The sequence below is a fragment of the Medicago truncatula genome, chromosome 1, assembly GCF_003473485.1.
Source record: "Medicago truncatula cultivar Jemalong A17 chromosome 1, MtrunA17r5.0-ANR, whole genome shotgun sequence".
NCBI classification, from domain to species: Eukaryota; Viridiplantae; Streptophyta; class Magnoliopsida; order Fabales; family Fabaceae; genus Medicago; species Medicago truncatula.
This window is the reverse complement of record NC_053042.1, coordinates 6946196-6967927: the sequence shown is the minus strand read 5'-3', so window position 1 is coordinate 6967927 and position 21732 is coordinate 6946196. Positions and strand designations below refer to the sequence as shown.

Sequence of the window (21732 nt, the reverse complement as noted above, 5' to 3'; positions counted from 1 at the left end):
AATGATGACAAGATATTTTTGTCTGAGACGTGTTTTTCATTTTTTTTAAGCTTTTGGGAAGGCCCATAAACTAATACTGTTTGATATTGGCTTTAAATTGCTGCTTAGTACCAGTGGGAGTTTTATATTTGTACCCCCCTCCCCTTTTTCCAAACTTTTATCAAAGGCAGCCATCTTACCAGTTACGACCAATCACACATTTTGCACACCTGAAGCACACTTTGGACATCATTAGGAGTGTGCTTAAGAATCGTGTCATAATTTTGTGACTATGAAAGACTTGCTACATAAGTATATATTAAGGGGGTGTCCGTGATCTATTCTAATATGGTGACCCATATGTTCTAAACAGAATGTAATGGATCAAATTGTAATGAAGACAAATGTTGCTATTGTATTGAATATGATCACAATCAATCCAATTCCCAGTGTATAAGCTAAGAACTTGCGGAAAGAGTACAAAGTATAAGAGAGGGAAGAAGAATTTCGTCACATATATTTCATGTCTAATTTCCTTAGCTTTCTCTTATTTATATGAGTCTACATTCTTATTTCCTATATTACAGTGTGAAGTCAACTCTTTGACGCATTACAGAAAATATGCATAGTATGACCTCACATCATAATGTGTGTGTACGGAGTTAAGGATATCACGTGTCTTGTGATTTTATTTTTACTGTGGAAGATAGCTTTTTTATTTTTCTCTGCGTTTACTATTTTAAACTTGATCTTCTTCTTCTTTTCATCCATACACCATGTTTTTTTTTTTTTAACTGAATCCATACACTATGTTTAATGTTTTTGAATTGTCTCAAAATTTCATATATTTGAAAACATTCTAAATATTAAAGCAATGTACTATTTTGTCTCAATATTCAATATAAATAATAAGTATTTTTTATTGATTGTATAAAATTCATTAGAGATTTTATTGGTCAATATTTCGGGCTGTAATGAGACTAAGGAGTTAGGGAAATACTTGGGTGTCCCTCTCACGGGGAAAGCACCTAAAGGCTAACATGATACTATGATAGAGCTTATCTACCATGTAGAGCAAGAGCAAATTAGCATTTTGGAAGGCTGAGCACCTAAAATTCGTTGCTTTGTGTAGTCGTTAAGGTTGTTAACAAATCAGAGACTAGGTAAGATGCAGCTAAGCACAACAGCGTGTTATCGCTGCAGGGATGTCAAAGAAACCATATTGTATGTCCGATTGCGATGAGTATTTGGCTTAACATGTCATGGTGGATGCTTCTCACCACGGTGGTGTTTTTTGCAGTTAATCTGCAGCATCAGTGGAGGGGAATCCGGGGACATATGATGATCAGAATGGTGACATGGCTGTGGAGTTTTGTGGGATGAGAGGGGTACGTGGATATGTAGTTTTTACAAAGTGCTTTGGTGTGTAGGGCTTATGTTGAACTTCACTTAAACAAAGAACATACAACAAACATTATTGAGAATATTCCAAACAACTTAGTTACTCTTTTGTTTCCCATCATAAAAAACATCTTCGTTACTCTTTTGAAAGTTTTAACAAACACTGAACTAAACAGTAAACAACCTTGATCAGCTAATGAAAGAAAGAAAAAATTATTACAAGTTTTTGTACCATACAAGTTTCATATTCAAAGTAAATATTTCAATTTCAAGTTTCAGTACTAGTAAAATAATTTATTGATATTCTCGTCTATCTACCCAAAAAAAAAAATATTGATAAAGGATGGGTAAACTCTTACGGCAAAAATAAATTAAAACTTCCTCGGCATTTTTCTCAAAGAACCCAAATTAAATTGAACAAAAGTTTCAAACTCCCTCGACATTTTTCTCAAAGAACACAAAGTAAATTGAACAAAAATTTGAAGGGTGTGAAGTGCATAATATACCAGTTTTATTCTCGCAAAACTTGAGCAACAAATTTTCTTCTAAGTTTTAGATAACACGTGAATGGATAATTCATATTAGTCAGAACATGAACATAAATTAAGGTGTAAGTAAGCATTGGAATCAGAAACAGAACATAGCACTTGCAAAACCAACAAACTTAAGTAACGGTACACAGAATAATAGTAAAGCAAAGAGATCCATAATTTAAGACTTCGCATATTCATAAGAAAACTAATTTGGAACAAAATTGTCATGAAACAACTATATGAATGGATTATAAACTCGGACTTCTCAAGGTCATCACTTCTTGTCTTCCTTTTCTGCCTCAGCAGCCCTCTTGAGCCTAGCTCCCAAATGACGCTTATTGGTGCGTTCAAGGCGAAGCTTGTAATAAGCTTTGAATGCCTTCATTTCATCTGTAACCTTAACAAGTTCAACAGTTGGCTTCTCCCTCACAATTGGCAAGTATGATCCTTGGACTTGTGTGGCATTAGCAAGTTCCTCAGGTGTAGAGTCACCAGCCTGCAGACAAATAAATAATAATTCAGCTGACTGTCCGATTAAAACTTCCTATTTAAACTCTAGCAGCAATGATGGTATCAAAGTTAAGGGAACTAATATATAAACTAAACGCATCATTGAAGTTTTTATATTACCTTGGTCTTGCGTGCGCGCCTTGGGAAAACAACCAACTTGGCCTTGTATGTTTTCAGCCTCTGCACATTAGCTTGCAGACCCTCCAAAGAACGGTTCTTGCGGCGATGGTCAACAGAAATGCCGATGGTTGGAGCAAGCTTCTTGGGGATACCTGCAGCCTGTCATAAAAACAAGTAGGTCACTAATCAAGAAGTTATAATATGTAATTTATGGATATATAGTTGAAGACTATAAAAGTCTTGAGGTTTTCTAGAGTTCCAAGTTTTATTCAGGAACAATTGAATTGTTACTAATTACTTATGAAAATATTCCAAGAAATCAAATAGCCATATATAAAAACTTGTCAAGCCATATGTATAACCAATCATTAAAGTGTTGAACCATATGTAAAACCCCGTCATTTGAGTGTTGAGCCATAAGTTTTTTTTGAAATGGCAAACATTATTCTCGTCGAGTATATGCAAGACGCACAAATCTCGCGGAAAAGGAAAGAAAACTACAACACGGTGCCGCTTATATACGGAACACAACCACACCAGAAAAAATAACCCGAAAAAAACTGCAGGGCCTCGCTCACTGAGGCTGAGATATACTTGATACCACCACACATACCACCGCCTCAATTCCAAAAAAACCCAAGTACAAAACTCCCCCACCTGATCCCGATGCAGCAGCCCAGACCCCCAAAACAGAAAACCAGCAGCTCATCTGCTGACACAACAAAGGCAGCAGCACAGGTAAAAACAGCAGCGCTGTTCCTACTGTCCACACCAGAACCATATGTAAAAACCATCATCCATATGTAAAAACCGGATATTAAAGTGTCAAACCATATGTAAACCCATCAATTAAGTGTCTAGTCATATGTAAAAACCCATCGTTTAAGTGTTGAGCCATATGTAAAAACTCATCATTCATGTGTATAAACCCATCAATTAAGTGACATGTGCAAAGACTCGAAGTAAAAGTGTCAAGCAGAATAATAAAGACATAATATGAGTTTACCCATTACAAGAACTATATGTTACTCTTAAATGATTTGTTACTCTTCAAGTTATTAAACATGGTTTTAGTACAAAATTGAAGACTATAAAAGCCATACATTCCTTTTTGCAGTTTAAGAAATATTCAGGCACAAATGAATGTCAGACAGTCAACAACTGTAAATATTCCCATAAATAAATTAGCCATATGAAGAAGAAATAAAAAATCAGCGTTTACATGTCTAGCAAAGTAAAAGAAAAGAAAACACAGATTATAAGTTCTTCCACAACAAGAATTATATTAGATATAATTAATGCAGGGAGGTTTATTTTTCATAGAATATTCCAATTTAATTTTTAGCGTAAAAACTATAATTGAAAAGTGAATCTATAGCAGGATACCTAATAAAAATCTACAAACCCGTGATTTGTAACAACTACGCAGAACATATGACACAACTAAGAGTTCAGCAAGCTATTCTACCTTCAACTCTTCAAGAGAAAATCCTTTCCCGGCACGAAGTTTCATGTTGTACTTGGCAGTTTGACCGTGAACAATTGGCCTAAGAGGTCCAGCAGTTGGCCTGGGGAAAATCTTAACGGCCTTTTTTTGGCGGGCTACAATAATCCAACATAACATATCAAAATAAATGAATCATACAACAATACTATAATTTAAATTAACAATTAAAAACACAGCACATCTAAAAAAAAAACTCAATCCAACAACAATACTACTAAAATTCAAATCAACAAGGTAAAAAATATATAAAATATAATAATTAGCAAAATGAGGGGCCTGTTTGGATTGACTTACTTTTGAGATTATGCAAAACGACTTATGCAAATAAATACACTTTTATGCAATACTCTTAAACTTGTCAAATTAGTTTATGAATTAACATGAAAGCTCATTTATTTGCACAAGCAATTTTTCATAAATAAGCCAATCCAAACCAGCCCTGGTTCTACAAGAGCATGATAATTTAATCAAAAGCAATTCCATATATCGAACTAACAATTTAAGACACAGACTATCAAAAGAAATTCAGTCCTTTCAATGCTATAATTCAAAATAACAATTTCAAATATAGAACTAACGCAGATCAATTAGCATAGTTGTGTTGTAAAAATGCAAAAAGACGTAGTTATTTACCCAAACGTCTTCTGGTCTTCCTTGCTGGTTGATTGAACCATGTCTTGACATAGTTTTGCCAATGCTTACGGAAGTGTTCATTTGGGATAACATTGTTGTGCTTCACCATGGCTTACCTAAAAATCAAAAACAAAATCACAACAAGCCTTTGAAGCAGCAAAAGAAATGAAATATAAATTCATAGAGCAACGGATCTAGAAACTAGAAAACGGCGGTACCTGTGAGGTTGGAGCTGCTGGGAGAGAAGTGGCGGCAAGTGAAGGAATAGCAATTAGGGTTTGTTGTAAAATTTTAAGGAGACGGAAGCTTGTATTCATGGGCTTAGACAATGGGCCTCCATAATATGATACCTATAAAATACTTTCTTTTTTTAATGTAAGAAACACTTTCTGCACCCACTAATATATATTAGTGTGGCAAGCACGAGTGACCGATGTGATGTGATTCAATTTTTTATTTTGCTTAAATAAAAATTTAGATGAGTTGGGTTCTAGTCACCTACCAAAAAGATATGCATGTTAGGAGTGGTAGTTAAACCCGTGTTTATTGAGTGAGTCACACCTCAGCAGTTGAGTCAAACTTCATTAGTTGGTTTGATAATTTTTACTCACAATATTGTTATTCACTTAATTAATTAAAATGTAGAGGTCTCTTTTTTTTTTTTGCTTTCGCACCGGTTTCCGATCCATCAAAGGTGGGCGACTAATCCGGCTTGTGCGTAAAGGCATGCGCACTAGAGCCCAAGCAACTTGGTTAAAAATGTAGAGGTCTCTTGATCAACTTCAAAATCGAAAGATTTTTGTCAATGAGTGATGCTTAGGTTAGGTGGCAACCCCGCTGATATAGTCATTTCAAAAGATTTAGCGAGTCCAATTGAGGGATTACAATGATAATCATTTTTCTTATAGTAGATGTATAAGCAGTAAATTAGCTTGAATTTATCTCAAAACGTATTTATACACCAAACATCCCAAAAAAACATAGCAACTTAGAATTTCAATACCTACCTTCACGCTTTGCTCACACACCTAACCTGAGTTTTGAGTACGATTCTCACATTACAATTCTTATTACGACTCTAATACTATGTTAAATGTGTTTTGATATCATCCTAAAATGAATATGATGATCCAACCCATTTAACATTATTAAATTAAATTTATAGATACATACACGAGAAACATGCTTCCTCAAATATACTGTTACACTTACACTGTTGAAATAATTTAGTCATGTTTTGTTGGGTAACTTACGAACTAAGAAATGAGAATTGTTGATGTAGAGGGATATGAATATGAACAATTATTTAGCGAAAGTGGAGGCCGTGGCCTACCCCTTCGTCCGACTCCCACAACACTACTTTCTCATTAAAAGCCACAATGCAATTTAACTTAGATTTTTGCTTAACTTTGAATGTGGAGCCAAGCCAAAAGAGGAAACAAGCACCCACATCACACGTCTTTATTGTATTTGCTTTACTTTTGTTATAAAGCACTATTTTTTGACCTTATATTTGAATTTGAATCGTTTGTTATAATACTTGGCAACACCAACTCGTTTATTTGGAAATAATTGAGGTGTTAAGTGCTGAATTCGGTCCTCACAGCAAGTATTTGCCAAAAGAATGTACAAAGTTTACCCTAGCACATTGGTTTGAAACTTTGAAAGGATGGATGTGTCTGGATGGCACTGCCTAAGTTGCCTCATCCTTTTTTAGTGATAAAATCTAAGTATACTAACTAAAATTACCATCTCTCAAAACCTATTTGAATTGGTTCGATGACGTTCACGCGAAACTTTGGAATGTGTTTATTTTAAGATTTTATGTTTGATTTATCTCCGTAATATTTTCGATGAGTTAGTCCAAAGAATTTTGCACTAATCTTATATGAGGCCCAGATAAATAGACGGTGCATCTTGACTCACCTACATGAGTCTAAATGAGTTTCATATCGAGTTCAATTGACCTAAGCTCGAAGATATATCCTAGCACGCCTACATGATCAAAAAGTTTAACTAGGCATGTTACAAAAAATAAACAAGTCCATTGAATGTTTTTTTTTAAAGGTCTAATTAAATGTTAGACTGTATTCGAGAAAGAAAAAAAATTCTTGGTTTTATTTAAGCCATCGTCTAATATTATATATTAATTAATTATCATTGGCCTGAAAAATTAGGTAACATTTATATTTTTATTCATAATCCTAAAAATATCATGGTATTTTTTTTAATAAAATATAGTTATTAATATGGTAAAAGTTAAAAACAAAAGTATATGAAAAAATCCGGTTGAAAAGGGATAATCCACCTTGATTCATCGACATAAATTGTCATTGTTATTTAACTTCGTAAAAATTATTTTGGTAAGAAAAAAAGTGTGCTATTTGTGATTTTTTTTCTCTGACTGATGGTGGTATTTTTATTAAACTATTAAAAACGTAAAAAGATTGCTTGCTCATGGATTGTGCCAACCTTGCCAAAGTTTCCTTAGTCCTTACTTGCTCCTGGAAGCAAAAAAACATTCCACTAAGCGCTGCTTTTGATCAAGGACGTGATCAAATATAAAATGCTACCTTTACTTTATGCGTCGTTCAAAACCGTCTCACTTTTATGCTATTACGTGACTTCGTGTTCGACTGCGAGAATGTTCTTTGTTTAACATGCAAGGAATAGCTACTAGGTAATGCATAACTGATTCCTATGGAGTTTACACAAATGATTTTTTTAATTAATCCTCTAAAAAATTTGATTTGCTAGATTGTGAGTTTTGCTAAATTGAACCGATCTCTAACTAAAAATTAACTTAAATGATAAGAATATTCAAACACATTTACACACCAACAATTTATAAACCGGAACAATTTTTAACCTCACTTTAATAATAAAATAATCATATTAAATAATCTTGTATCTTATTTTAAAAGTTAGTTTAAACAATGAGGGTGTCTAAATACATTTATACATCCATCGGTCTAAAAAAGTTAAACACAACAAAAACTCGAAACAACTTGAGTAAATTCAAACTCATGTAAATTGTACTTAATACTCCACTTACAGTCTAGCGTGTACAAGTTTTACTGCTAAACTAAATGGATTAAACAAAACAAAAAGTTTTCACTAATGATTTTATTCAAATGTTAACTTTTTTTTATTGAATCTCAAATGTTCACTTTTTGAAATGCATATTAAGTAGCCACATACATTACTTTACTTTATAAATTTTAAATTTAAGTGTGTGCTTTATAAAATAATGCTTTGTCAAAATAAAAACCTAACCCTTGTTAATTTACAGGTTTACCCTTTGATGACTTGCTATATATTTCCGTTACTCCTTTTGGTTTTAAGTGCAGTTTCAAAGTCTTCCCAACGTAAACATGACAAAAATGGTTTCTAGCTTTCTTCTGCTCTTTCTGGCATTCAACCTTGCAAGTAAGTTTCCTCACAACCCTTCTTTCAATCTCAGTTACACTTACACATGAAACTTTTGTTTTACTCTAAAGTCAAAACCTTTCCTTAGATCAAAACCTTTCCTTAGATCGGAACTGAACTGAAGTTTCATGATTCACTTGTTTCTTTGTTTCATTAAATCTTAAATTCTTCTTTACATATCCTTTAATTTTGAAGATGTTTTAACCGCTAGCATCTTTTCATTTGTTTACTTTTACCGCTCTTTTAAATTTGTTCTAAACGGAAAAAGGAAAGTGAAGTTTCTATTTTTGTTTGAAATAGTCCATAATTTCTAATTTTATGAATTAAACTGAGCTTATAATAATTACGAGAGTTACTTGATAAAAAAATCAAAAGCTATGTGTGAATGAGTTTGAATCGTTACAAAGAACCTCTTTTTGAATCATGATTGAAGGAATCATTTGTAAAATTTCATTTCCTTGATTACTTCTTAGTCAAACTTTATAGTGTTTATAGTCTTCGGGTCAAGGCCTCTTTCAATATCAAAAACTGAGAATTAAAAAAAAAAAAAATTGGCTTAATTTTGAAACTTCTTAAACTCTGAATTTTACCCGCTGAGGTCCCAAACCAATCCCACCGAACTAATCTAATTGAATTATCTAAATTATTATATATCAATTTATATATCATATATCATCTGAAGCATATACCAAAACATCATTTTTTAGCCTAAGAATTTTTAGAAATTGACGAAAATTGAGAAGAATTTTTAAAGAGAGGACCAATTCATTGAAAAAACTAGGATGCAAAATATAATTAAACAAAAAATTTACTTTAGAAAGTTAATTTTTTAAATTACTAACGTTATTTTTTGTTAAAAAAATTTACACAGTTTATTGTTGTTTGCAGAATCTGACCCATTCCTCGGAGTGAACTATGGCCAAGTCGCCGACAACCTTCCACCAGCATCCGCAACCGCAAAACTCCTCCAAACCACCGCCTTTGAAAAAGTACGACTATACGGAACCGATCCCGCCATAATAAAATCCCTCGCAAACACCGGAATCGGAATCGTAATCGGAGCCGCAAACGGCGACATTCCCTCCCTCGCTTCCGATCCAAGTTTCGCCAAAACCTGGATATCGACCAACGTCCTCCCTTACTATCCCGCCAGCAACATCATCCTCATCACCGTCGGCAACGAAGTCATCACTTCAAATGATACAAATCTCATAAACGGAATGTTACCAGCTATACAGAACATTCAAAAAGCGCTTGATGAAGCTTCTCTTGGTGGTAAAATTAGGGTTTCTACTGTTCATACGATGTCGGTTTTGAAAAACTCGGAGCCACCTTCTGCTGGAAGTTTTCATGATGAATATAGTACCGTTTTGCAGGGTTTGTTGTCGTTTAATAAGGATACTGGTTCTCCTTTTGCTATTAATCCTTATCCTTATTTTGCTTATAAAAGTGATCCTGGAAGGGCTGATAATTTAGCTTTTTGCCTTTTCCAACCGAATGCCGGTCGGGTTGATGCAAATACTAAGCTCAATTACATGAATATGTTTGATGCTCAGGTTAGTCCAAACATCAATTCTGATTAATTCCTTGTTTATATAGTTTTTTTTTTTTTTGCAGAAGCTAAATTCCTTGTTTATATAGTTTTATAATGATAATTTATTATTTAGTTTACTTTGTATTCGTAAAAGATTAAACTAGACAACTAGTATGTAGCATCGACACTTGTGATGGAAGGTGTGTCCAAGTGTCCGTTACATTACATTATGTCATTTTCTTAAAATTTTGTCGGTGTGTGCGGTGTTCATGCTTTATGGTTCATAAACAACTTTGAAGACATAAGAATAAGAATTAAGGAAAATATAACTGCACATTTTACGTATAAATGTCAGGTTTTATTTAATCTATTCTATTATACTGCTATATGATTTGAGAAACTGTATGGTTATTGAGCTTAAAGACTATCTAGTGTATAGTTATTGGGTTTAAAGGCTATCTGGCGTCAGTGCAAAAAGAAATTTACACTAGCATCCCATCATACTTCACAATACATATATTTGTGGAGTTAAATAATTTATCAAACTGACATCATGGAAGATATGAATACGATTGAATATACATGAAAAAAACATGGTCGGCACCGCACCGGCACATAACCATTAAACTCATAGTTGTCACACTAGGGATGATCCTGTGAAATAATCATATTTGAGAATATTTCGTGTACTATGGAGTTAAATAATATAACTCTTATTTTTGAGCAAAAAAGTTATACATTAGCTCTCATGGTAATCTTGATGTCTAAAATGCATCTTTTTGTGTGTATTGTGCAGGTGGATGCTGTTAGATCTGCACTAGATTCTATGGGTTTTAAGGATGTTGAGATTGTGGTTGCGGAGACAGGGTGGCCTTACAAAGGAGATAACGACGAGGCTGGACCGAGCATTGAGAATGCAAAGGCTTACAACGGTAATCTGATTAAGCACCTGCGATCTAAGGTTGGGACACCCCTGATGCCAGGAAAATCAGTGGACACATACATCTTTGCCTTGTATGATGAGGACTTGAAGCCTGGAGCTGGTTCTGAGAAAGCCTTTGGGCTTTACAACACTGATCAATCGATGATCTATGACGCTGGCCTCTCTAAGCAACAAAGCACTACTCCTACACCTACTAGCAGCCCCGTGGTCTCCCCGGTATGAATTCTATCTCTTTATTAAATTATTACATCATCATTCATTAAATATTGTCGTTGATTAATGATTACGGACTTCAAATAGTTTAATGGGCATAAACCATGAACCTTCAAGTTCTACCATCAAGTATCATCATTTTCATAGCTCTCATCTTGATGCTGTTCTAGAGTACTTGCTCTTAACTATGTATTTTTGAATTTGATTGAAGACTCCGGAAGTATCGAAAACTCCAGTGATTCCAGCACCAACAGGCCCAAGTTCTACACCAAAAGGCCACAATCATACACCAAACAAAGCGGAATTCTTAAACGGACATGAAGCCAGCATTTTGCAATCATTAATCATGCTCACATATCTTATCTTAATGTTGTTCTAGTAGTGTATAACATTTTGTAATTCTGAATTTTATTGAAGATTAATCAAGATGTGTCAAAATCTCCTATGAATTCAACGCCAAAAGTTCCAAGTCCAACAACGCCGTATAATAGTAACATAGCATGGTGTGTGCCAAAAGCAGGATTAACTGATGTGCAACTACAAGCAAATTTGGATTATGCTTGTGGGCAGGGGATTGATTGTAGCTTAATCCAACCAGGAGGTGCTTGTTTTGAACCTAACACGTTAGCTAACCATGCTGCATACGCCATGAATCTCTTCTATCACACTGTTGGGCAAAATCCATTAACTTGTGATTTTTCACAAACAGCCACACTAACATCAAATAACCCAAGTAAGTTCTCATGCGGTTTTTGCGCGACATTTTTTTATATCCTATCTTCCGATCTTTGAGAAATTCAATTTTTCTATAGTGAGAAAGCTATAATCTCAACCATAAAACATAGTATGTGCAAAATTATAACAAATTATAAAATGTGTTTGAATAACAACATCAATTGATTATCCCCGTGAGCTTAGCTCAGTTGGTAGGGATATTGCATTTTATATGCAGGGGCCGAGGTTCGAACCCCGGACACTCCACTTTTCCACAATTAAATTGTGTGAGCTCTGGCCACTAGGCTACTTGACCAAAAAAAAAAAACATCAATTGATTTTCTTGTCAATAATCAATGGTAGATTTTTACTTTATCCATGGATAGCTCATTTTATAGTAGGCAAGTTCCTTTTAGACAATACTATATTAGGGTCTTTTGTATTCTCTATTAATTAGGTAATAACTGATTATTAGTGGGGCAAATTGGTTCTGACTTGGTACACCATTTTCTAATAACTTTTGTCTTGTTTATCCCTTTAGATTTTTTTTTTTTGAACAAGCCAAAATGAAATTATATTACCAAAAGCGATAGCAATCTCTTCGCACAAGGTGTGCCAAAAGACCACTAACAACAACACAAAGAGAACAACACAGTAACAAAGTCAAGAGGAAACAACCTCCGGTGATTAGCCAAAGCCCAAACAAACCATAGGACTTGACCACCACATCTGAGTTTCAAAAACAAAAGTGGAAGTGTTTTCTGAAAGTTATATGACTTTTGTCTTGTTTATCACTTTAGATTTTGGCAATTGAGAGTGTGGAAGATATGATTTTAAATTTCTAGACGATTGAACTACTTTGATTATTTTACTAAATTGAATGCTCACTTTACAATATATGCTTTGTTTATTTTGTAGGTTATAATAGTTGTATTTATACTGGAGGGAATGCATAACCTAAAAAACAAGAAAGTAGATAAAGGATGATGCTATTTTTATTTTTGTTGTTTTAACTTTTAATTATTGTTTATTAATTATCGTTAAAAAAATGTTTTGGTTTGAAGAGTGCTCGGAAATAAAAGAGTGGTGTCTGTGCAGAGGAGGGTCTTCCTCCTCCTCTATTTCTGTTAACGTTTTTAATGTCTCTATTAGAAGCAAGCTGTGCATTTTCTATGATGTATGTTTGTTGAGTCATTATTGAAATCTTGATATCCAAGTTATTCAAATAATATGATGTTTTTCTTTCTTAGAATTTTGTCATCTTTTATAGGTAAACTTAACTTGTTGAGAAATTATTGCTAAAGCATGAGACACTCTGCTACATCACTAAAAATGGAATGTTATGATGATACATAAGCAATGAGATAGGCAATTTTGCTATAACTGTTTTTATTTAATTAAGGGAATTTTGGTATAACCGTTAACGACAAAAATGAAGCCCCAAAATAAAATTAAAATTAAGGGTGTGTTTGTTTCAAGTTTATTAATAGAAAAGCCAATTCAAGCATTAATATTAACCAAATTTTGTTAATTTTGTTTTTTGAAAGGAAATGTGATTAGTGCACACAATAAATAAATGTGAAGAGTTCTCATCAGAATCATAGAAAATACAAGACTTCTCTACTACCAAAGCTATTTATAAAACTCCTCTGCTAGCAAAGGCAGTTCTTGTATGAATTTTATCCAATAGTAATCTCCAAAAATAAAATGATAGAAGCTTTAAGGGTACTATACTCTTCAAGTAAGAGTCAATATTTTGATCAACCATTCAAAGATTATGGGACTGTAAGTAAGATCTAATTGACAAATATGATCGAGTAATTTTAGAGCTATCTTATTACCAAAACCAGGGCCGTCCTTGAAAATTCGGAGGCTCGGTTCTGAGAATGAAAAGAGGTCAGTGATAAAATCAAAACGTATTTTTTTAAAAGAGCAATGTTCTATTTATATTTTTTAAAAGATAAATACAAAGTATCGTATATATGCGGTACATCCAGAGGTGAAAATGATTGCCGTATATAGGGTTGGGAATAGGCTAGGCCAGGCCAGGCTTTGATAGGCCTGAGCCTGGCCTACGAAAAAATTTGCAGGCCTGAGCCTGGCCTATAGCCTTTCATAAGCCTATTTTTTTGGCCTGGCCAGGCCTATTTAAAAGTCTGGCCTGACCTGAAAGCCTATTTACAGGCCTACTTACTATTAAAGTCACTAAACATTCCATTTTATCTACTTTTAAATAGGCTTAGTAGGCCTCAAAGCCTATTTCAGTGTAAGACTTCTCTATCACTACTATAAGGCCTTAAAAACTTATTTCACTATAAAGCTTTAAAGCCTATTTAAAAAGTTCACTATGAAGTCTAACATGCATAAACAGGCCGACCTATTAGGCTTCATAGGCTTTTTTGATAGCCTAAGCCTGACCTATTTACATAAATAAGCTTTTTAAAAAGCCTAAGCCTAGCCTTTTTAATAAACAAGTCAGGCTAGACCAGACTTAAAAAGGTCAGGCCATAGGCCCCTGTAGGCCGGCTTGGCTTATTCCCAACCCTAGCCATATACATGAGGCTTTGATAGGTCTGAGTCTGGCCTACGAAAAAATTTGCAGGCCTGAGCCTGACCTATGGCCTTTCATAAGCCTATTTTTTTGGCCTGGTCTGGCCTATTTAAAAGTCTGGCCTGACCTGAAAGCCTATTTACAGGCCTACTTACTATTAAAGTCACTAAACATTCCATTTTATCTACTTTTAAATAGGCTTAGTAGGCCTCAAAGCCTATTTCAGTGTAAGACTTCTCTATCACTACTATAAGGCCTTAAAAACTTATTTCACTATAAAGCTTTAACGCCTATTTAAAAAGTTCACTATGAAGTCTAACATGCATAAACAGGCCGACCTATTAGGCTTCATAGGCTTTTTTGATAGCCTAAGCCTGACCTATTTACATAAATAAGCTTTTTAAAAAGCCTAAGCCTAGCCTTTTTAATAAACAAGTCAGGCTAGACCAGACTTAAAAAGGTCAGGCCATAGGCCCCTGTAGGCCGGCTTGGCCTATTCCCAACCCTAGCCATATACATGAGGCTTTGATAGGTCTGAGTCTGGCCTACGAAAAAATTTGTAGGCCTGAGCCTGACCTATGACCTTTCATAAGCCTATTTTTTTGGCCTGGTCTGGCCTATTTAAAAGCCTGGCCTAACCTGAAAGCCTATTTACAGGCCTACTTACTATTAAAGTCACTAAACATTCCATTTTATCTACTTTTAAATAGGCTTAGTAGGCCTCAAAGCCTATTTCAGTGTAAGACTTCTCTATCACTACTGTAAGGCCTTAAAAACTTATTTCACTATAAAGCTTTAAAGCCTATTTAAAAAGTTCACTATGAAGTCTAACATGCATAAACAGGCCGACCTATTAGGCTTCATAGGCTTTTTTGATAGCCTAAGCCTGACCTATTTACATTAATAAGCTTTTTAAAAAGCCTAAGCCTAGCCTTTTTAATAAACAAGTCAGGCCAGACCAGACTTAAAAAGGTCAGGCCATAGGCCCCTGTAGGCCGGCTTGGCCTATTCCCAACCCTAGCCATATACATGAGGCTTTGATAGGTCTGAGTCTGGCCTACGAAAAAATTTGCAGGCCTGAGCCTGACCTATGGCCTTTCATAAGCCTTTTTTTTTGCCTGGCCTGGCCTATTTAAAAGCCTGGCCTGACCTAAAAGCATATTTACAGGCCTACTTACTATTAAAGTCACTAAACATTTCATTTTATCTACTTTTAAATAGACTTAGTAGGCCTCAGAGCCTATTTCAGTGTAAGACTTGTCTATCACTACTATAAAGCCTTAAAAACTTATTTCACTATAAAACTTTAAAGCCTATTTAAAAGGTCCACTGTGAACCCTAACATGCATAAACAGGCCGACCTATTAGGCTTCATAGGCTTTTTTGATAGCCTAAGCCTGACCTATTTACTTAAATAAGCTTTTTAAAAAGCCTAAGCCTAGCCTTTTTAATAAACAAACCAGGCCAGGCCAGACTTAAAAAGGCCAGGCCATAGGCCCCTGTAGGCCGGTTTGGCCTATTCCCAACCCTAGCCATATACACGAGGAACCCCCGCTTAACACCAAAATCAATCATGAGGAACCCCCACTCTTGAGGCCCATCCTTGAGGGAGGCCCAACTCGTTTGAGCTGTTTGCACCCCCTCAGGGACGCCTCTGACCAAAACAAGCAATGAACGACACCCTTACCTAAAGGAGATAAAGTTTTATTCACCCACCTTGAAATTCCACACCTAAACTCCATCCCTCCACTGTCCCATATCAGCAATAAAGACTTCCAAATCCTCTGATAATTGATAAAACATAATTGATAAAACATTGGAAAAGCATTCTTCAAGCTCGCAAAGCTAATCCAATATTTCAACGAAAATTTTAGTTATGTTATCTTTTCAATTTGGTACACAAGTGTTCTTCCACAGATCTTGATCAATTCAAAACTTATCACATTTTTTTTGGTACAAAAACTTATCATATTTTTAAACCGTAGTGTATATGCATGGACTAATGGTAATAATATGAAAAATATTGCTCAATAAAAAAAGACCATAAGCACATAATGGAATTTGCTTCCCACTTCTTATAAAAATATAGTCAAAATTAGACACAAAGGGATGCTTATACACAAATTATTTCATTTTTTTAGCAATACAAATTATTTCAATTGTGTCAAAAGGAATGGTGATATTCATGAGCTAATATTCTAACAAAAGTGATTGCGTAAGTAATAGGATGCCAAATGGCTCACAAAGGGTAAAATAGAATCACTCTCGTTTATTTATGACCACTTCTCCAAATTAAAACATGACATGTCACAATTACTAAGTAAAAACAAAAGTGCACATGCACAAACAACACAAGAGGATGTTGTTAAGCTTGATAATTGGTCAAATTTTATGTTAATTAACATTATTTTTGTTAAAAAAAAATGTTAATTAACATTCTGTTGCATGTTTCCGAATATCCCTCGTTCCTAGACCCTGAAAGAGAGAAGTAACAATAGTAGGGAGAATAAGAAAGAGGATGTCTGCTTCACGAGATCTGGAGCTTCTCATTCCAGTGTCAAAAATTCCTGAAAATGGAGGCTCTAAATCATCATCAACTTCTTCGTCACCGGGTGGAATGGTTCTCTCCACCCAACATCACTCCGGCCAGGAGGTAACGTTCATATATACGATAAGAGATCAAATTACATGTAACATTTGTTAGTGTTACACCGACTTTTCTTCTTTAATTTGATGAAAATGTAAAATGTCATAATTGATTTAATCGTGGCATTTCTTTTTCTTCTTTAATTCCACTTTGTTATTTATTATACTTGACAAAATGAAATTTCTTTGTTCACTTAATTATTTCAGGCATTTTCTAAAGTGATTCGAAGCTGGGCCTCAAAGAAGTTTATGACAGGATGGTACGTATACATCTTTGTTTATTTGGATGATCACTCATAAGTTTTCTTGTTTTTTTAAGATATGATTTGATACTATATATTAATTCATGATTGAATTTATCTTTTACGTTTTTTTTTTTGCCAATGAATGCATTCTATTGAGATATACATGGTTAGAGAGGTTCACATAGTGACATGGTGGTAATAGAAGACAAATTGAACCACTAAACTTTTATGGTCCAAATGGTTGAGAGTACATGAAAATTTTGGTAGAGGTTCTAGGTGATTTTCTATGAAGTTTTTTATAGCAACACTCATGAAGATTGTTCTGATTGTTACCATTCTTTGGTGGAAATATTAACAATGTGACGTAATATGCAGTGTGATCCTTCTTCCCATTGCAATAACATTCTATATCACATGGGGATTTGTTCGGTTTGTTGATGGTTTTTTCTCCCCTGTGTATAATCATCTTGGGATCAATGTTTTTGGTAAGTTCATGTCTATATTTCTTGCATTTTGATTTATGAATACGAGCCATTTTCTTTACATTGTTTAATTAAGCTTAACTGTTAAAGTATCTGGCTGTCGGGTTTCAAACCGAGTTTCTCGAGGTTGAAGAGAGAAACTTTCAACCAAGTGATACCTCGGGAGACAGGTTAATTGTTAAAGTATTTCGTCATGTGCTTGGTTATAGCTTTAAGAGGACATTGATTTAATAGACTCTAATGTATAGGTTAAGTTTTATAAAATTCATATTGGAACAGTATAGCTTTAATTAGGATAATAAACTATCACCATTTGGATTTTAAAAATTGCATATTTTTTGGGGTGGAGCATATAATTCATGGCCAATGCCAATGCATTTTTCTAATTGATTGATATAATCGTCTGAAAATATTTAATTCTCAAAAGAATTTTTCACTATATATGTTGTTTCTTTTCATTTGAAGCAAAGCATAATAAAAAGCATGTGGTCGCTGAGCACCATATATCCCTTGCAAAATCAAGCGGCATAGATTCATTTGATAAACTTGAATACAAATATATATATATATATATATATATATATATATATATATATATATATATATATATATATATATATATTTTAAGGTTGAATACAAATATATATCTCTTGCAAAAAAATAAGAAATATCATATCATATGTTACAAAATTTGATTAATTGGGCAGGTCTCGGATTTGTTACATCCATCACTTTCATCTTCCTAGTTGGAATTTTTATGTCATCATGGTTAGGAGCTTCTGTCCTTACCTTAGGTGAATTGTTCATCAAGAAAATGCCTCTTGTAAGCTACATATATGCTGCCTCCAAGCAAATTAGTGCTGCAATATCACCGGGTATGTATATTTTTTAAATGTATTCTCCTAACTTATTATATTTTCTTCCATCTTAATCATTAATCACTATGTTGGCATCAATAATAATTCGAGAAAATACAGTAATTCAATGCAACCATATGTGTTGTTGATGTATCGGTCTATGCCACATTTTCCATGTATATATTCAACTCAAACCTCACATAAATTTTTGGGCTAATTCTATGGTGCTTACGTGAAAAGTATTGCACACGCTATTTGTTTTTGTTTGTAAAGAACCGTTGTCAATAGTGTTACACCAATGGATCATGTTTGACTGTAATTTTCTTCGCTTAGCATGCCTTGTGCTAGCGAGTTTTTTAGCAAATCATTTTTAGCTTTTGCAAACAGAAAATTTATTTCCATCATTAGATCGTTAATTGATTCAATGGTGAAAATAAACATGTGCATAGTGCAAGACTGACTTACTTGTACAAATTAGACATAGTTATGATTTTGTTTGATACTATAAGGTTTTTACCTACTTCCAGATCAAAGCTCTAATGCTTTCAAGGAAGTGGCCCTTGTTAGACATCCTCGTATTGGAGAGTATGCATTAGGATTCATCACATCTACAGTTATACTACGAAAGAGCAGAGATGAAGAAGAGCTTTATTGTGTTTATATTCCCACCAATCACCTGTACCTTGGAGATATTTTTCTCGTTAGCCCAAATGATATTTTGAGGCCTAATCTCTCTGTTCGTGAAGGAATAGGTATGTATAAAGTTCCTTGCCACATAATACTTGGTAAACAAAACTTTTGTATTAAAATTGTTATATCTGGTTAATAATTTTGTATTGTTATTCCCACCAAAGTTTTTCGATTTTCGTTAATAATTTTTGTTCTCATGTGTTGATACAGAAATTGTTATATCTGGTGGCATGTCAATACCTCAAGTAATGACTACTGGAGATGCTCATGCCAAACTTGCCTCAAGAATCCCCATATCCTTTGCAACATCAAAAGTATAATGATGGGATAATTTGTGAGCACAAGTGTGTGTTCATTTCAATTGTGGTTTCTGTGTTGATCATAGTAAATAGAATTTTGTATTATCTCTAGGTTGTCCATTTATTTATTTATTTTAAGAAGGTTGTCCATTTTATTCGTTCAATTGCTCAATCATATGGATTTTGATTAGTTTACTTTCCTTTAGTAGAAAATGCATAATTTTTATTTTTTTTATATAGCTATTGGTGTGTAGTTCCACGATTGGATTTAGATTTGTTATTTAGGACGTTTTTTCATTAAAATGATCCATAAATGAGCTTAGAGTTTCATCTGATTTCTTCTTGTCTAATTTAATAAGTTGAACTCTTATGCGTTATGTGAGTCATGATGAATTGAGATACATACATTTTTGCCAACTACTTCAAAGACTCTACTGACCTCCTCATATCATATCAAAACCATTTTAATGAGATACATATATTTTAAGAAATTCATCACTTTTCTCTAAAAAAAATAATAATTCATCACTTTAAAATATGAATTTAATATTATGTTTGTACTAAACTAATAATTTTATTAAAAATCACACACAAAACAAATACAACACATTTTATGAGATCAACATATAACACAACTGAAAAAAATACTTCAAAATTGAAAATGTTAAATATTTTTTAATTAAATTTATTTTATAAATATGTCAATTATTACCATATTCATTTAACATAACACCATAAAAATACATAGATACAAAGAAGGACAATGCTCAACTTTACAAAGGATTGACACAAGAAAGGCACAAAAATATTTGATACGTTGATTTTAACACAATAATAACCGCACATGACTTTTGGCAAATTAACAAATTTTATTTTTTTTTGTTTGTTATTTGAAGTGATATTCTTGCTTTTCTTGTGGTGCATTCTTAGTAAAGAATAACATTGCTTTAAAAAGAAACAAGAAAAAAAGAAGAATGAGAGGATAGACCAAAACCTTCTTAAAGAAGCAAAAAGGAAAGAAGGAACAAGACAAGAGGGAATTACAAAGTAAAACAAAATTATCTTAATCTATATAAAGAAACCTTAAACAACATTTATAACTAACCGGGTTAATCCTCTATAAAAAAACGGAAAATGCTAGATATCAAGAATGATTTTATAAGAAAAATTCAAGAATGACATGGCATAATATTCACCTTTAGATTTCAGTCTCATTTATTAATCTTTCATAAAAAAAAGATACATAACACCCACCACCCCATGATTTCCGGCCAGGCTGAGATTTTATTGGTTAACATTAATTTCAGGACTATTTCTTGATAAAATCTAAGGGTGATTATTCTGCCATGTCATTCTTGAAATTTTCTTAAAAAAATCTTTCTTAATATATAGCATTGCTCATAAAAAAACTAACTAGGTCATTTTCCTAAAAAAAAAAAAAAAAACTAGTAGGCATATATTTGCAAAGGATAGAATCAGAACCTTTGAATTTCAAAAACAAATTGTTAAAGTAGAAATGGGAGCACCACAAAAACAATCGACGAGGGAAAAATCTAACACAAGGAAAATATTCCTCTCACACACACCCCCAACGAGCGTGCAAAACACGAACATCCAAATCCAATACCGTGTTAGACACGGTCAACACTACAACGCGTGTTAGATTAAATTTAGGATCTTTTTTAAAAAAATCAACTATTACAATTTCAAATGCATTCATTACATAACTTTTCATATAAAATTTATCATTTAAAGTGTTTAAAGAGTATCTCAAAGGCACTCGTTAACATTTCCCTTAAATTTATCTTAAAATAAAATCATATATACTCCGGTCATATTTATAGGTGGAACATAATTTTTTAAATTCATTTAATAACTAATTCAGATACATTAATTATTCGATAAATTTAAAAATTATTTTTTGCTAATAAATATGACTAGAGAAAATATATATTAATCAAAGAGTCAAAATCCTATTAATTTATCAATCTATAAATTTTTTCCATTTGCAGAGATAAAGACACAAAAAAATTTAAAAATAATTAATATTAATGGGACCCATTACATATTTTTTGTATCTATCACATTATTTATTTACTTCTCGTAAATGGAGAAAATCTTAACTCATTAATCAAACAACTAAATTTATATGTCAATAAGAACGAATTCTTCAAATGAACCTAAATCTTAATTTGATTAATCGTGAAATAATTTTGTGTCACACTTTATTTTACTAGAAAAATGCAATGAACACTCTCTTTCTAATTCTCTCTCTAACTCTCATATTGGATGAAACTCATATGTGTTGTACCATATGTATTTCACACAATAAAAAATGAGTGTTAGATACTGTGTTATAAAACGAGTGTTCATAACACTCCTAGTTTTATCGATCGAACCTGAACTACTAAAACTTTTTTTTTTTTCCGATCGGAACTCAAAATTG

The 21732-nt window shown here is 33.3% G+C and overlaps 3 protein-coding genes across 4 annotated transcripts; 2 read left to right on the top strand and 1 right to left on the bottom strand.

Moving 5' to 3' along the window:
* Nucleotides 1-1979: 1979 nt before the first annotated feature.
* Nucleotides 1980-5008, bottom strand: LOC25482128 (60S ribosomal protein L13-1). The gene is made up of 5 exons (XM_013610633.2): nucleotides 4902-5008; nucleotides 4684-4799; nucleotides 4012-4145; nucleotides 2544-2702; nucleotides 1980-2409 (listed from the first exon to the last, which is right to left on the bottom strand). Exons 2-5 carry the CDS (start codon nucleotides 4790-4792, stop codon nucleotides 2188-2190), a joined length of 624 nt encoding a protein of 207 aa, XP_013466087.1. The 5' UTR covers nucleotides 4793-4799; nucleotides 4902-5008; the 3' UTR covers nucleotides 1980-2187.
* A 2947-nt stretch (nucleotides 5009-7955) lies between these two features.
* Nucleotides 7956-12745, top strand: LOC25482127 (glucan endo-1,3-beta-glucosidase 7). 2 transcript variants are annotated; one of them, XM_013610631.3, is made up of 5 exons: nucleotides 7956-8112; nucleotides 9001-9668; nucleotides 10443-10805; nucleotides 11220-11535; nucleotides 12435-12745. In XM_013610631.3, exons 1-5 carry the CDS (start codon nucleotides 8058-8060, stop codon nucleotides 12470-12472), a joined length of 1440 nt encoding a protein of 479 aa, XP_013466085.1. In that variant the 5' UTR covers nucleotides 7956-8057; the 3' UTR covers nucleotides 12473-12745. The 2 variants fall into 2 exon arrangements, with proteins under 2 accessions (XP_013466085.1, XP_024631149.1); XM_024775381.2 differs by lacking the exon at nucleotides 12435-12745 and having other exon boundaries at nucleotides 11014-11277.
* Nucleotides 12746-16206: 3461 nt separating this feature from the next.
* On the top strand, nucleotides 16207-19450 carry LOC25482126 (protein LIKE COV 3). The gene is made up of 6 exons (XM_013610628.3): nucleotides 16207-16720; nucleotides 16921-16973; nucleotides 17334-17443; nucleotides 18148-18315; nucleotides 18825-19049; nucleotides 19198-19450. The coding sequence occupies exons 1-6, from the start codon at nucleotides 16586-16588 to the stop codon at nucleotides 19305-19307; spliced, it is 801 nt and encodes a 266-aa protein (XP_013466082.1). The 5' UTR covers nucleotides 16207-16585; the 3' UTR covers nucleotides 19308-19450.
* Nucleotides 19451-21732: the final 2282 nt, after the last annotated feature.